The sequence below is a fragment of the Tachypleus tridentatus genome, chromosome 13, assembly GCF_004210375.1.
Source record: "Tachypleus tridentatus isolate NWPU-2018 chromosome 13, ASM421037v1, whole genome shotgun sequence".
NCBI classification, from domain to species: Eukaryota; Metazoa; Arthropoda; class Merostomata; order Xiphosura; family Limulidae; genus Tachypleus; species Tachypleus tridentatus.
The window spans coordinates 46,803,405-46,819,545 of NC_134837.1; the positions used below are offsets into that span (position 1 = coordinate 46,803,405).

Here is a 16,141-nt window from a genome sequence, read left to right on the forward strand (position 1 = left end):
TCCATTAAATAGCAATTTTTCTAATCGACCAGGCTGAGATGATGACAAAAATAATTGCTCGAAACTATACCTTTCTATTGGTCATGGTATGGGTATAGTTAACTACTGTAGACAAATACATTTCTGTTTTTTTCACGACTCGTATTCATAACTCTAAACTTAAATAATACAGAAAACTTATGTTAAAAATAATTGCATAAAAGCAGCTAAAAAGTTATTTTAACCTAAGTCTGTAATCTATTGTTTACTGTTGTATCATTTAAAGACTTTATAAATTTTGTTCACATAATGGACGCTAATTCTAATATTCAGTTTTATCACCAGGTTATTAGATCAACTTTAAGTGTCATATCTATAACCAATGATTTATTTCATAAACATTTGTCATTACTTACTCAGATGGGATTTTTAGGAAAGTTCATGATGTCATCGCACGAGATTATTGTATAACGTTACGTTTCAAATCTACAAATATGTTTGCAATGTTTAGTTTTCACTGATTAAGATATACAAGGCGAAGCACAAATTTTTCCGAAGTTTTAGACAAAGGAGAAGACCAATAAAATACCGTTTTTTATCAGTTATATTTTTTAAAGGTGAAATTTGTAAATTAACACAGAAAATAAATAACAAATGCAAAACATAATTTATTGAGAATGTTTGTGCGAGTCATATTGCACATGAGTAAGGATAAAATCGCATGTTATCTATAAACTTTGAAAAATTTAAAATTAAAATATCCACTAAGATATTTAAATTAACTAATACATCCTAATTATTGGGCGTTATTTGTTTTACGATCATCTTTAACAGTTTTCACCTGATACTTGATAACACAAAACATTCTTTTTGAATCAACGAGACTGAAATAATTCAGGAAGAGGTCTCACAATTAATGAAAACTATTCCAGATTTCAAGACTGATGCCTGGAATAATGTTTGTTTGTTTTTGAATTTCGCATAAAGCTACTTGAGGTCTATCTGTGTTAGCCGTCCCTAATTTAGTAATGTAAGACTAGAGGGAAGGCAGCTAGTCATCACCACCCACCGCCATCTCTGGGGCTACTCTTTTACCAACGAATAGTTGGATTGACCGTCACATTATAACGCCCCCACGGCTGAAAGGGCGAGCATGTTTGGTGCGACGGGTATGCGAACCCGCGTCCCTCAGATTACGAGTCGCACGCCTTAACACGCTTGGCCATGCCAGCCCAACTAGGATAATACGCACTAAAATGTACCATCCTCATCTTTAACACGTACAAACCATGAATGATTCGTAAATAATATGTTTAGTTATTTCAACGAAAATTTTAATGTGGCTGTAAACAAGAACAAAGGTTTTGTTTTTTCCGATGTTAAAAATACACTTTAATGGAATACTCTTTCTCGAATGAGACACTGCTGAATAATTTTGCCATTTATTATGAGTGTTTCATTAATCTCACGAAAAACAACGTGCTGCGTATAATAGACCTTTATATTTGTAATTTTAGGTAATTGTTATATTTAGTTGCTTCATTTGTGCCAATGGCTTTAATCATAATATTCTGTCACGTATCTGTTTATTTGGAGAGTGAAATAAAATGCTTATTAGTCTTTCGCAACCAATCAATAGTTACTCAATTTCCTTCATGTTACAACCAAAGTCCGTGCTCATTAGATTTCTCTAACAGATGGCTCTCATTTCCAGTCTACGTCATCAAATACAATTCAACGCAAGGGTGACGTTTACTTTCATCGTGATAGCAGTACCATCCATGCAGTATCTGATGCGCGATGTGTGTATTGCAGATACTACCAAGTAAAATCAATATATTGATTTATTAGAGAACTTAAAACGTAGAAATACATACACATTTCCAATTCTCGAATTGTGTGTCTGTACATATATATGTGTGCGTGTGTGTGTGCGCGCGCTGAAGGCAAAAAAAAAACCTGAGTAGAAAATAAATACCAGTCCATAATCATGATGTCTCTCTGTTTTATTAAGAAATTAATATCTTTATTTTTATAATTTCAACATGTTTAAGCAACACAGATGCAATTATTCTATATCCAAAACGTCCATTTCTTTGGTAATTCGTTTATTTATTGATTGATTAATCATAGTAAAATAGTTTACTTGATAACAATGTTCATGTTCCCTCTTTTTATAAATAAGTGTATAAAATACTATGGTATAACACAATGTTACTGACAGATAAGGTACGTATTGCCTTATAACAATTATTTTATCGTATACGAGATTTAAATAATTTTGTTCTTTGTTTTCTAACTATTTGCATAGTTATCATAATACTTAAGAAACTTTTGTACGTGAAATAGTTCATGAAATAAATAAAGTTACTCTTAAAGTAGTAAAAATCATTTACTGTATTTATTCAATTGCAGAACGTTAGGAAAGTTTGCTTTTGAAATAAATGAAAACAACGAACTCTAACCTTTTATGATGCAGGTTATTTTAAATGTTGACGTAGACAGCAAACACTAAAACCTAAACTATATTTATTTACCATTAGAATTCCAAAATACGATAATCATAAAAAGTTATATATGCAAGCCTATTTTACAAATACTGTCATAAATAACGAAGGCAACTGAACAGAAAAATGATATACTAAATGTTCATGAAAATACTGTTCAGATCAATTACGAATCAAAACATTTATTCCCTTTCAAAGTTTGCTATAAGACAAAATATTGGCTCGTAAAATATCGTTTAAGCAGAAATTATACTTGCTTTTGTTTTGTTTCTTTTTAAGAAAATACCACTCACCCATGGCTTGAAAAGCTTGATTTAAATATTTTTTTTCTTGTTCACTTTTTTCCCAATCGGTGCTTGGTTGGTCAGTGACCATTGACTGAGAATCGGCAGTCTCCATTGGTCTCCAGGTTCTCTCAGTCGTCGACACTTCACCGCTTCGTGACATGAACAAAACAAACACTAATTATAAACTTCCTCGCAATAACCAGTTATTGAAGTTTAATACCTAAAAGTTTTATAGAACTTTAAAAAAATACTTTTCTTGGTTTATAATTATAACAGAAAGTACATGTGTTAAAACGACCCATGTAATACAGAGTTATATACAACTAACTTCCTTTTGTTAGAAATAAAGATCCCACATAAGCATTATTTGCTACAGTACAGTAATGTAGTAAAACAACGGTGCACGCGTTGTATTAATTACTTGAATCTAATTCTTAAGATTTTCAATTAACTACTTAGATTGGGTGATGAAATTAAAGCTAGCGGGAGGGATAGAAATTACTAACGGATGACACGATAGAACTTAGATCGTAAAACTGTCAGGCTGAGTGAAACATAACTTATCAATTTTAGTACAATTTGAAACCTTTCTATCTAACAATCTATATATATATATAAAGAGAGAGAAAGACACTAAAAATACAACACAACAAGCAAGTTACACAATGAAATGTATAAAGCTGTAGCGAAAATGAGAAATTATATTCCTTGTATAAGTTTTCTTTATCCAAGATGGAAGTTCTGTTATAAATCTGAATATCGCTAAAAATAACCAAGATGAAATTTAAGATTTTAAAATAAGCTATTGCGCTATATTTGAAGAATATAAATTTATAAAACTGTTTTACTATATTAAAATGTAAATGCGATTTGATATTTTATGAAATAATTTTAAATAAGACTACAAAAGAAAAAATAACATTATCAAGAAAAATATGCAAAATAAAATAAATTTTAACTTGCGAAGGCCGATATTTTATTACTGTTACAAAGTAAATAGTGGTCGTTTATCACAGTTTACTAGAGGAGTGTTTTGTTTGAAATAAATCTTATTGTAATGTTGTTTGTCTTTACATTTCATGCCATAAAACTTGAACTGAAACTACAGATACATGACCTATTAGTTTTATTCTTCATTACTCAGCTTCATATTATTGCGCAATAGTTATATTTAAGAACAGATGTTCATTTACACCTAGCTAACACAACAGCGAACTACAGAATTGCTACGTACTAAACAGACTAATGCACTACCTGATCTATTGTGTATTTGAAAACAGAGATAACATAACAGTAAAATATAGTTCTGTAAACACTTTTGTTGACAAAAGACTTCTACAATCTATCTCGTAAATATACACTGACGTAACATAACTGACCGATCCATATCATGCTTGTACATTTGCCAACTTCAAAACACATTTATATGGGATAGCTCGTTCATGATAGATCTTATACAAGCCACAAAAAATCAATGATACATTCTACACGTTTCAACTTATAAAACCCTTGGGCTCACGTTGTATGAGTAAAGTACAACAAACTATTCTATCTATCAAACAAACATTAACTTTCTGTTTGTTTGTTTTTTTGTAAAGGTCATGGGCAAACGGGTCAGTTCATTATAATAAAACAGTATACTAAATCTAAATATATAGACTTTTAGTACCTATCATAATACAAAACAACTAAGAAAATCTGCTGTATAATCATATATTTTATCATAAAATCTACTACAGTAGTCATACCGATAAAGTACTGATAATATTAATTTGATAAAACTCCTTATTGCCAGCTAAGCAGTCTTACCTTCATTAAATCGATATATACAAGCAAATAGTAAGGCCGTCTTTTACATACTGCTATTCTACGACTACGCGAACACCTGACTGTCGAACGTAGAGTTACCAGATCTCTGCACCTAATAAACCGAGTCTCTTGCCATCTCAGCTGATCGAGAAGCCTTGACTTTCGCCGCCATAACGTCCAGACAATGAAAGCGACACGCATGTCACATTTGACTTTACTCCAAACCGATTATGAAGCATTTCTTGTTCATTATGCTTTAATAAGCATTTATTCGGAATAAGAAAAAATCTCTAACTATATAAGCTGCATACGTGTTAGTGTACTCACGCTAACGCTTTTCACTGTTTTGAAATTTTAAATTTTTATTACAATTATACAGCAGTAATGAGCGAAGTCCAGATTAATTCCTGGAAAAATTACTGTCTTGACGTTATGTTCCATTGATTGCAGCAACTCTATTCTAACGTGCTTATCTACTGCCCTTTAAAAAATGTGTATAAAAGTTAAATGCACAATAACTAGATTTTTGTCACTAGATGGCAGGTAAGTTATAAATCCTGTTAAAATATTAATGTTTTGTGTTTGTCATAATCCATCCTATTAGTTTTTCTAGTGTTCTTATTGGAATTGCGTTCCTTTACTCATAAATCACATTCTTACGCTTTAAGAGAACAATGGCATTCACTTCCTGCCCAAAAGTACTGGCACAGCCAGTGATGAATATGAAACAGTCGATCAACAAATGTGGTTACTTTACTTTGCCACACTTAACAATATTTGACAGTTTAGTTTTTTCTCATGGGAGGAGAAGCGATTTGCACGCTAGAGTCTTATTAATCTGCCTCTGTCTGTACAGTGCTTTCTTTTCTGTTTACACGCAAGTTAGCTTTTAACCTAAGAGAAATTACTCTTGCACCAAACATCTTGCGCACTCACGGATTGCACACTAACGCGTCTTAATCACTATGAATATATTTTAAACACAAGCAAATCCAGTCACATGCTGTAAGCTCCTGTAAAACAATTTGTAGGAAACAGCTTATAATAAATGTAGTAAAAAATCCACTCAGAAAATACAGAGAGCTAATGACGAATCAAGTCATGTTGGTAGGCTTCTACTGGTAGTAGAATGGTAACTGGAGCTTCATATTTGCTTGTAGTTGAAGGTGAGAACAGCAAGATAATAGAATCCTTAAACTTGTCGTGTAAGTTCGCTATATGTGATATGAAAAATGGTGAACTGGGATAGACATCACAAGACAAATATCACTACACATCAGCAGTTCCTTGGCAGTTGTTAGTGTTGGTAATTTTACAAAAGATCAAAAGAACTCGTTAGAGAAAGAACTTCAAAAGACTATTCTGATAAATATCATTTTTTCATTCATTGTTTCTTTAAAATATAAAAGAGAAGATGTACTATGCTATTATTTGTCCCTACTAAATTATAGTAACTTTTGAAACTGAAACCGTAATTCTATCTATTTTTTTTTCTGAAATTTATTCTCACAATCCATTATTGCATTTGGATTAATCTTGTTAACACTGGATATATTAAATGTACTTTCGCAGGGTCACCGAAAGTGTTCTCTTTCAAGGGAAAATAAAATAAAAATTAAAAGTAGTAAATATTTGTATTTATTTCATTTGAAATTCATATGTTAAGAGTGCATAATTCTTCTCGTGATTCATGGCATGCGCACGTCTAACTGGCGTCACGACCGTATAAATTTCAACATTAAGCATTCTTTATATGTTGTCATTTTAGTGTCTCCTAACTGATTGACAAAAAAGACCCTACTGTATAATGGTTTAAATGATTAAAGGAAATTACCCCTTCAGTTAGCTTTCGGCCCTTATTTGGGAAACTCGTGATTTAAACTATATGTTTGTGTTCTCATACATTTGGTAATTTAACAAAGAAAAACAAAACATATATATATTGAATATACAGTTTAACAAAGTGAGATTAATTGCATAGTTGGAAAACGTTTGGTCCAAGTTAAGCTACACAGTTGTCTATTTGTGCTTTACCTACAAGAGGCATCAAAACCCGATTTCTAATGTTGTAAATCCGCAGACATGTCGTTGTGGTACTGAGGGGCACTGGAAATAACACATTATTTTATGAATATTTGGAGAAAGGAGTATTGTGAAATTATAAATCCTCATTATTTATGCCTGTACTAATTTAATTTTTTATTGTTTTAAGTCAAAAGTACAAACGGTAGTGAATTTCACTAAACTGTACCATCTCTTTTTATTCTAGTACTTCTCATAGCAAGGAGACTTTTTTGTAACATGCAAAAGAGGCAAATAAAACAAAGTTTAAACCTTATCTATAGATCTTTTTCAATTACGTGTAATACGAAGCACGTGACAAGTGAGCCTTTTACTGGAAAATTAGCAGAACAACCCTAAAAAAATTCAACGTTTCAATTTAAACTAGCTCAATATCGAAAACAAAAACTGCATAAGCTTTATGAAAACTAATATTACAGAATACTGAAATCTTTATAGAATGTTTCATCACACGTTCGATGGAGAAAGCTCATTTTTGGTTGCATTACTAAGGCACGAATCGTGTCAAGGTTGTAGAAACTTCTAATCTGTGGGTTACTTAACCATGACTTTTTTTTCCTTCTCCTTTACATTTTAATCTAATACGCTTTGGAGAGTTACAAAAGGCTGGTCATTATAAGTATAAAATCTTCAATGACAACATATAAGTATTTTTTTAATTTTAAAATGAAATAATATTTATTTACACAGTGCTTAAAAGATCAACAGCTCAAAATGTTGTCAAAAAGTACGAACTAAAACGATAAATTACACATAATAAGATAAAAATTGTCTTAGACTTGAAAATTTGAATTGATTCTTGATTGACTCCTAAATAAACTCTATACTACACTTAATATTGTATTTAGCTTGAACATAGTACTCCTGATGTAACTTGTTTGATGTGGATGATGCCATTTAAAAACTTTCACTTGATACAGTTTGTCTAGATCTGATGTATAGCTGCTTATACAGGCAGTTGAATTTCAATTCAATCTTAATATGCCTTTTTCAGCATGCTAAATTATGTCCGCATTGCTCTGATTTTATGAAAAGAAAAAATGTATTAGCAGTGTAATATGCTTTCTCTATTAGCTTCTCGTGAACATGCATGTTTCCTGACAAGTTTTATACCCAGTAAACATGACAAGAAATATTAATACAAGCTCCAAGGAATCAAAGCTTGTTATTTATGCGTTTCAAAGACCACAGAGGGAAACACTGTAAATCTGTAAGTTTGTTTTTAAGTTTTAACTGAAATATTCACAATAGGCTATCTTCACTCCTTCAACCTCTTTTTTTAGTGCTTCACACCACTAAACAAAGCGCTGATTCACTTGGTGACCTTTGTTGATCAAAAAATTCTTTCTAAATCAAATTACGCAAGACAAATTAATTCGTTTCTTTGTAAAGCTAACCGAGATACAGTTATAAAGCAAATTTGAAACAGCTCCAAAATTATAAACTAAAGTTCACATTCCTTAGAATTGTGTAGTTTTTCTTCGAGAAATGTATATAAATTGTAGAATACAAAGAAAAACTATAATGTTTTCATTAATATAATTTAGGAAGAAAACAAATTGTATATTAAGAAAAATATAAATCAATTTTTCTTCGATATCAAGAAATTATTAAACTCTGTGTTTCTATCCAGCATGGTCAAGTGATTAGAGCGCTAGAATCTTAGGGGCACAGGTTTAAATCCCCGTTACACCAAATATGCTCGCCCATTTAGTCGTAGGGACGTTATAATGTGACAGCAATCCCATTATTCGTTGATAAAAGAGTAGTTCAAGAGCGGGTAATGGTTGGTGGTGACTAGCTGCCTTCTCTATAGTCTTACATTGTTAAATTGGGGACGACTAGCGTAGATACAGCCCTCGTGCAGCTTTGCGCGAAATTCAAGAAACAAACTATTCAAAATAAACAGTACATAATATGACAGTTGTAAGCTTTAAGTGTACTGTTACTTGAAATGTTACGACTTAGTATTTATTCATGCATATATTTAAAACATTTTTTTCATGCATTTACATTAAATAATCTGTAGATAAGTAGCCTGTGCCTCACATGGACTCAAATATGACACAAAAGTAAAAAACAACAGACATGCATGTATTTATAGTGTAATGCGTCTCTAGTAATATAAGTAGTACTGGATTTATCTGAAATTGCATGTTAAGTAAGTGACTGATTGTTACAAGTGGCGATATTATCGTGGCAATATGCATTAAACACTAAGTTTCGAAATTGTTAAGTCTTATCATTATTTGCATTAAGCTATTACCATTGCGATCTTTAAAAAGAATAGTGCTTCACGAAGCAGCAGAAAATTATAGTTATAGATTACGTTACAAACTCAAATTATATATATATAGAAGAATCACAACTGCTTAAACTTAATGGATTCAATCGTTCATAATACTGGAGTAACCCTGTAATATAAACGTCGAACTTATTTCTCTGTCACGAATTTTATCTGAAACAGTCAGAAAAAGAGGTTATAAGTAACTGTTGAAAAATATATAATGATATATTTATAATATAAATATGTGTGTATTTTCTTATAGCAAAGCCACATCGGGCTATCTGCTGTGTCCACCAAAGGGACAATTATCTGAACTACAACTTAAATCGTTACACGGTGAAAAATATCACATTAAGCTGGGCATATAATGATGAGATATATATGGGATTAATCAATGAAGTCGATAAAATATATATATTATATATATATATGGGATTGTTCTCAAATATTTCAATAATAGATAAACATTTGCAAAACAAATTTCTCGGAGGACTATGGTTTTTAATGCTATTTAAATATTTCTTAATTTCTAAACTGTGGACTAAAGGCTTGATTATGCAAGGAATGAATACAAGTTATGAAAAACTCACTGAATAAGATTGCGTAATGTCCCTTACAAATATATATTATAGTATGTGTGATTTTGAAAGGATGTATAAAACGGTACTAAAAATAAATATGTCCTATCTCACTAACATCTTACAAGTAGTATACTTTTTACATAGTACCTATTAATTAAATAAACATCTTGTTAAACAAAAAGTATTGTCTTTTCTTGTTATTCTTCATATCAGGCTTTGTTTACAATGTAATATTTTACTTAGTTCAATGTAACAAGTACTTCCAATGCACAGCAATACAAAGATATCATGTAGAAGTAACGGATAAGTGGCTATTAAATTTGAAAGAAATCACTTTAAGGATCCTTATCGCTTTATATACCAACATATATTACATGTTTTTGTAATGGCATTAAAATCTTTCATCATTTAAGTAATGAAATTCTCAAAACCATCATAGTCTTGTAATATGCGACAACCATTATGCACATTTTAACACCATCATAGTTGTTGTTTTTTATTACTTACATAATCTACTTTTCAGTACCACAAAGAATCAGCGCAAAGAATCTTAAGGTTTTGCGTTTATAAAAAAATGTCCCAAAAATTTTGTAAAATAACCATATTTTGAAAAGAATTATTAAAACAATTGAACTTAATTGATAGGTATGTTATCATAGCATATTACAAATGAGTTATAACACCAAAGTATATTAATATTAATATACAGATATTGCAAAACATTTTTTTAACCTGATTAACTCACCTGCTTTAATATCCCATAGAACTGACACTAGAACTGCCAATGCTAGCATTAATTTTAGCTACAATGAAGTTACTATCACATTCCTAACTGGCCGTTCACTGAGTGGTAATCAGAACGTTGCTGATTCAGACACTTGAATCCTGTATCCTGAAAGAATGTTTTATAAGCTATATTTTAACCACTGTCAATGGAATAAAATATCGCACACGTCGTTTGCATATTATTTTCGCAGATATCTTTGATATGGATATAATTTTTATGTTATTTTATTCGATGTTTTCATTTCTTGTTCTTCAGTCACAATCTGGAGTTATAACAAATAAATCTTACTATCGCATATTTTTAAATAATAATCATATCAATAATTGATGCATATTTTCACTTTACTTTCATTTTATTAATAGTTTTAACAACGATTTCGCGTTTCTTCGTTTTAAAAAATGGCTAAATTACTTTAAACTGAATATTTGTTACGTTTATGTCACAAATAATTTGTTAATTTAACAGTTTATATTATCAGCTGTAAGACAGTTCTCGAAAATGTTCAAATACTCGGAGTTCTCAAAGGATACAACACTCCATTGCTAAACGACTCGTAACATGATATGTAGTTTATTATCTGAAAATAAAATGAAGAAATATTCCTATTTCCATTGTGGCTGTGACAGATGGATATTACTTATATTACTTGCATTTGCGAAACTGAATAACATTGAAAATTACAATTTGTACGTTATATATTAATTTGTTTTTCATTATTTAATACGATTTTTATTGCAAAACACGTATCATAATTTTGCATTACTTAATATGGAAAAAATTCTACAGGCTGTAGTTTACTTAACCTGAATTAGATTGGAAATTCTATAATAATAATGAGCAAGAAGAGTGAAGTGCAACTTTGCAAAATCATTTTTCCAGTTAGTTATGTATTTTCCTCGCTAAGACCAACTGCTGGGAAATTTAATGCACACGCGAGGCTAACTTCATATGTTTTATCCAGGTGTACACCTTCAAGTGCTTTCGCTTAGGCAATCACAAAGTAAGGAGGATTGATCAAGTTATCGATTTATGCTATTGGTTAACCCTGGTGGCGAGTTACTCCTTTATTTCGGCACGGTATACTTGGGCATATTTTTGTAACTTGAAACAGTTATATTGAAGAAATATATTATCGATACCGTTAAATATTAATAATTATTATATCCAAACCTTTCTTTTAGGCTTAATTGAATTGAATTCACTGTGAAGACTTGGTGTACGAATAGTAAAAAAAATAATTATTAGTGAGTGCGTGTGTTTTCCTATAGCAAAGCAACATCGGGCTATCTGCTGACCTCACCGAGGGGAATTGAACCCCTAACTTTAGCGTTGTAAATCCGTAGACCTACCGATGTACTAGCAGGGGATAATAACTGTTGAAGGTATCAGACAGTGAAACAGGTATACTTATAAGTTATATCAAGTGCATTGCGTAGAAAGCATTTTTATTTGTATGATTTTCAAAGGACTTGAATTTATCGAACTTGATATCAATTAATCTACAAAGTCAACAATATTTTAAAACTACTATTTGTACGTTAAAAAAATTCTCATTCAAGGCAAGTTGTCTATGATTTTCGGATTACTCAAAATCATCTCACAATCTCTACTCAAGTGATTTCATGGAGTTCACTAAAAGCAGTGTAAAATAACAACAACAAAATTCTTAAATGTAGTAAGTTTAAAGCAGGAATAAAAAACAATCTTAACACAGCAAATTAGAAAATCGATGATTAGTTAAAAACATGGTGAGTAATTTCAAGTAAACCTAAACAACAATGAGGAGTTTCTTAACATTTTTCCAAGCACAAGCACTATCAGTAATTTTATAAGTAAGCAACCTTGACAGTTATATTAGAAACCTTTTATTATTTTCTGTGTGTCCTGACAGTAAACTCTGAGAAAGTTTCATATAAAGTTAATTATCTATTTTGTTAATCGACTTAGTTCAGTGTAGAGCAGTACGTAAAGATTATGTAATAGTAATGAACAAGTGGTTATTAAATTCAACACAAATCATTTTAGAAATCATTATGGTTTTATACATGTATTACACGGGTCAGTAGAAAGTATGAAAGAAAAGGGGGCCCAGAAGAATCAAACACTCAATGAATTTGCATTTGCTTTATACAGATACGCCTAACTTTCACAATTATATATTCGTTTGTCTAAAACAAGAGTCCTATATTGTCTCTTGTTCACACCTGTATGTAATACCTGCATGCTACTTCAACAGCATCATCTACGTTGCGCTTAAAAATCGCTACCAAGAAATAACAGGCGAATTATAACCGCAAAAAATATGTTTATAACACAAAAGAATAGCGAACACAATCGAAATATATTTGTTAATACACCAAGATGCGATAAAAAAATATGTTACAGTCACATACAAATCTGCTTGAGCAGTATCCTATTGTACGTATTCTTTTACAACTTATTTATATACATATATAAGATATATATAAATATATCACGTTATATTTAATATATTTGAATTTCGAAACATGTCTTTCATAAATATTTCTGTTTCGCTAACATGATTGTTTTCTGCGATATCCTTTTAATTATGCCATGCTAATGAAAAGTAATCTGTCAACATTATATATATTTTGCCATCTAAACCTCTCAGTGGTTACTTAACTACAGTATCGTTATATTTTTAAAGTAAGGTATATATGAAAATATCGTATTGAAAATAATCCCACATCATAGACAAATCCACTGTCTAGCCACTGACTATTCCTTCCCGCCGTGCGCCGTTTCGTAGTTTGACCAATCTCGTCAATCAATATCAGCATTGGCAGGAAGTAATAGAATCTAGACTTTGGAATGGCCGACATTTTTGGTGGGGGCGGTTTAAAAAATAGGAAAAAAACATCTCGTTTGGCAAAAAACTTTACTATAAATACATTTATAGCTCTGGATTGATAATAATAATAAATATTATTACTTAGTTCGGTTATTCATTGGATGAGACGTTGAATACAATGATTAAGATTTTAAAAGAACGATAAATATGATAAACCAGGATTTGCTTATTTTGGGTGCACGCTTTGATGATTCGCTATTCGTGAAAATATTAGAGCCAGTTCAATGATTTTATTCTAATATAACTTCGTGAGGAACATAATGTATTCAGTTAAGTCATTATAGATTTAAGAAGGTCCAAGTATTTTCTGTCCTCCAGTGGGATAACGGTACGTTTACATATTTAAAACACTAACTTAAAATCCGGGATTCAAGTCCTCGCAATGAACGCAGCAGATATCCCCACGTGGCTTTGCTCTAAGACAAATAAACAAAACTCTTCTATCTCTTAAAGAGATGTTAATTGATGAATAATAGTTTTCATAAAAATGTTGACATTTTTATAGCCATCTTTTTTACTTTTAATTTAAGCCAAATTCAAATTTGTTTAATTTTTCTTGTTGATATAGCAATGTTTAACATCACGGTAAGTTGACAATTTAGCTTAGAATTTACCTAATCAGAGTATGTTTCCAAAACAGGAAGACCCTCCGTGATTCATAAGCAAGTCTAAAGACAAATCACTAAAAACTGGGTTTCGATACCCGTTGTGACCACAGTAGAGATAGCCCACTGTACAGCTTTGTGATTAACTACAAACATGCGCATGAAAAAGGAAAACAGAACATATCTGAAACATTTTTATCTTATAAAAAATAACTCACAGAACAGTTCTGTATGTATCGATTCACAGAGGAATATCGTCCAATTCTGTACTGCGAAAGCTTTAATGGCTAAATGGTTATATACGTAATATTTTTAAGTAAACGTATGTTGAATAAAACAAGTTATAATATGTAAATTAGACTATACGTGTTTGTCAAGATCTGTATTATTAATTGAGTTTTTTTTACCTTGACATAACAGTACTTATTCGGTAACAATTCCAACTTCTAGTTCATAGTTCAGCCAAAGCTATATAGTTATACACTTATACAGGCGCGACACCCGTCTCAGGCAGGAATATGTACACGGCCTCTGCAGGTTCTATGATCGAAGAGGCGGTTACCATGGCAACCGTCGTCTACCCGTGATCTTTTAGACTCAAATGAAAGGTTCAGCTGAGCGCTTTGTCTTGCCGATTTCTTACACTGGGCAAGCATGTTGACAAAGTACAATAATTGACAGCGTATTCAGAATAGGTGCAATGCGCGTTAACATTTGAAATACAGAAATTATACACTACCTACATAATTACAGTAATAAAAAGTATTTTGATGAAATTTATTTTATTCGTATTTAAAATTATTTCAATATATTTTAGAATTGTTTCTTCCAAATAAAGTTTTGGGTGTATTCTACGATATACTTTGCAAATTGACATTTTACACCATATTCTTTACTGAGGGAACGAACGAATAACATCCACTTCAATAATACTCACAGAACATCATATACCACTTAACATGCAAACTGATACAGTTACAAACAGATTAAATGATATATCAAATACACGCAATTATTATTTTTTCATCTAAATCGCTTATAAAGTGTAAAACTGTGACAATGAGAATAAATATGTAAATGTAACTTTCACCTTTGGTTAAAGATATCAGAGTGATACAGTCCAATGTTACTTAAATGCAGGGAATACAGAAGCATTTTCATAATGTATTTTTAAATAACAAAATGGAAAACAAAGAAAACTTAAGTAAACGTGTTCGAAAATATTACCAGCTATTAAGAGATCGTAATGCATTGTTATTAGATATTGGCCGGCTGTATGTATATATATATAAACTCCGTACGAATTCGGAAACAAGAAACTCGCAAGACGAGGGCTAAAGGGGGGGGACATATTAAAATGCTGAGCCTTTTATGTATACAAAACGAAGTTTTTGATTTTGTTTTATCCAAATATGACAAACCAAAGTAACATAGCATAAACATAATTGTGTGATTAATCAGAATATTTGTTTTAATCTAATTTTAGTTACATTTGATTAATTATTAAAGTTTTACAAATTGAAGTAACTATCGACAAATATATTATATTTAACATTAAAATTTATCCTCCTTAATTAGATGTCATATGTAAATTATCATCTTATACGTAATGCTAAAATATAACTTAATCTAACATGAAAATGCCCCGTGTTCGCCTTTAGCTGCTGATCTCTGAAGCCAGACAGAAAAGCCGACAACAAATATCAATATTAAGCTTTATCACACAGAACTTAACGTGATGTTTAAAAGCAAAGAACATATTGTTTTACTTCAATATACATACACGCATATATAAAATAGTTATATTTAGGTTCACTAATATTTACAGAATAACGTAATTGGTCAGTCGTCACTAGTCAGCCTTCGTTCTCACCACCAACTGGTGTCACACGACACACTATTCCAGCTATCTCGTTTTGCATTTCCCTATTATGATAAGTTCGTTATGGATTCAAAACTGTATTTTCTATTTTAAAAATTCAAGTAGTTTTAATAACATAATCTCTTACCTTGAAAACCTAGGACACACGCTCCAGAGTAACTTACAGTTCACAAGTGTCTCTCGACTAAGAACCTTGTAAATAGTGTTCATACGATATGATAGCAGGCTACACCTCTCTACTCCTCTTCCACATAAACGTCGCTAGTACGCATGCGTTTGGAGTAACGGTTTTTGATTAGACTTGAGAATGTGCGCATGGATAGGGGCATTGGTCCCTGTGTCTGGCAAGCGATATGGTTGTATATATATCTCGTGACGTAGTCTTCTCTGGTAGCCATTAGTAGATACGGGGGGTCGCACATGCAATAAATATTACTAACATAATAAATAAATTTTACAGTAA

General features: G+C 31.2%; 1 protein-coding gene across 3 annotated transcripts in view; it reads right to left on the minus strand.

Annotated features, from left to right (window-relative positions):
- The window catches only part of LOC143238664 (serine/threonine-protein kinase minibrain-like), a 73,259-nt gene extending 57,338 nt beyond the window's left edge, over positions 1-15,921 (minus strand). Inside the window, exons 1-3 of one of the 3 annotated variants that reach the window (XM_076479083.1) lie at positions 15,806-15,921; positions 10,278-10,424; positions 2,780-2,922 (exon numbers count right to left, since the gene is read on the minus strand). In XM_076479083.1, the coding sequence (XP_076335198.1) occupies positions 2,780-2,885 (106 nt within the window). In that variant the 5' untranslated portion in view covers positions 2,886-2,922; positions 10,278-10,424; positions 15,806-15,921. Of the gene's footprint in view, positions 1-2,779; positions 2,923-4,582; positions 4,782-10,277; positions 10,425-15,805 lie in introns of those variants that run through there. The other 2 variants (XM_076479082.1, XM_076479084.1) reach the window with 2 other exon arrangements.
- Between the last annotated feature and the right edge of the window lie 220 nt (positions 15,922-16,141).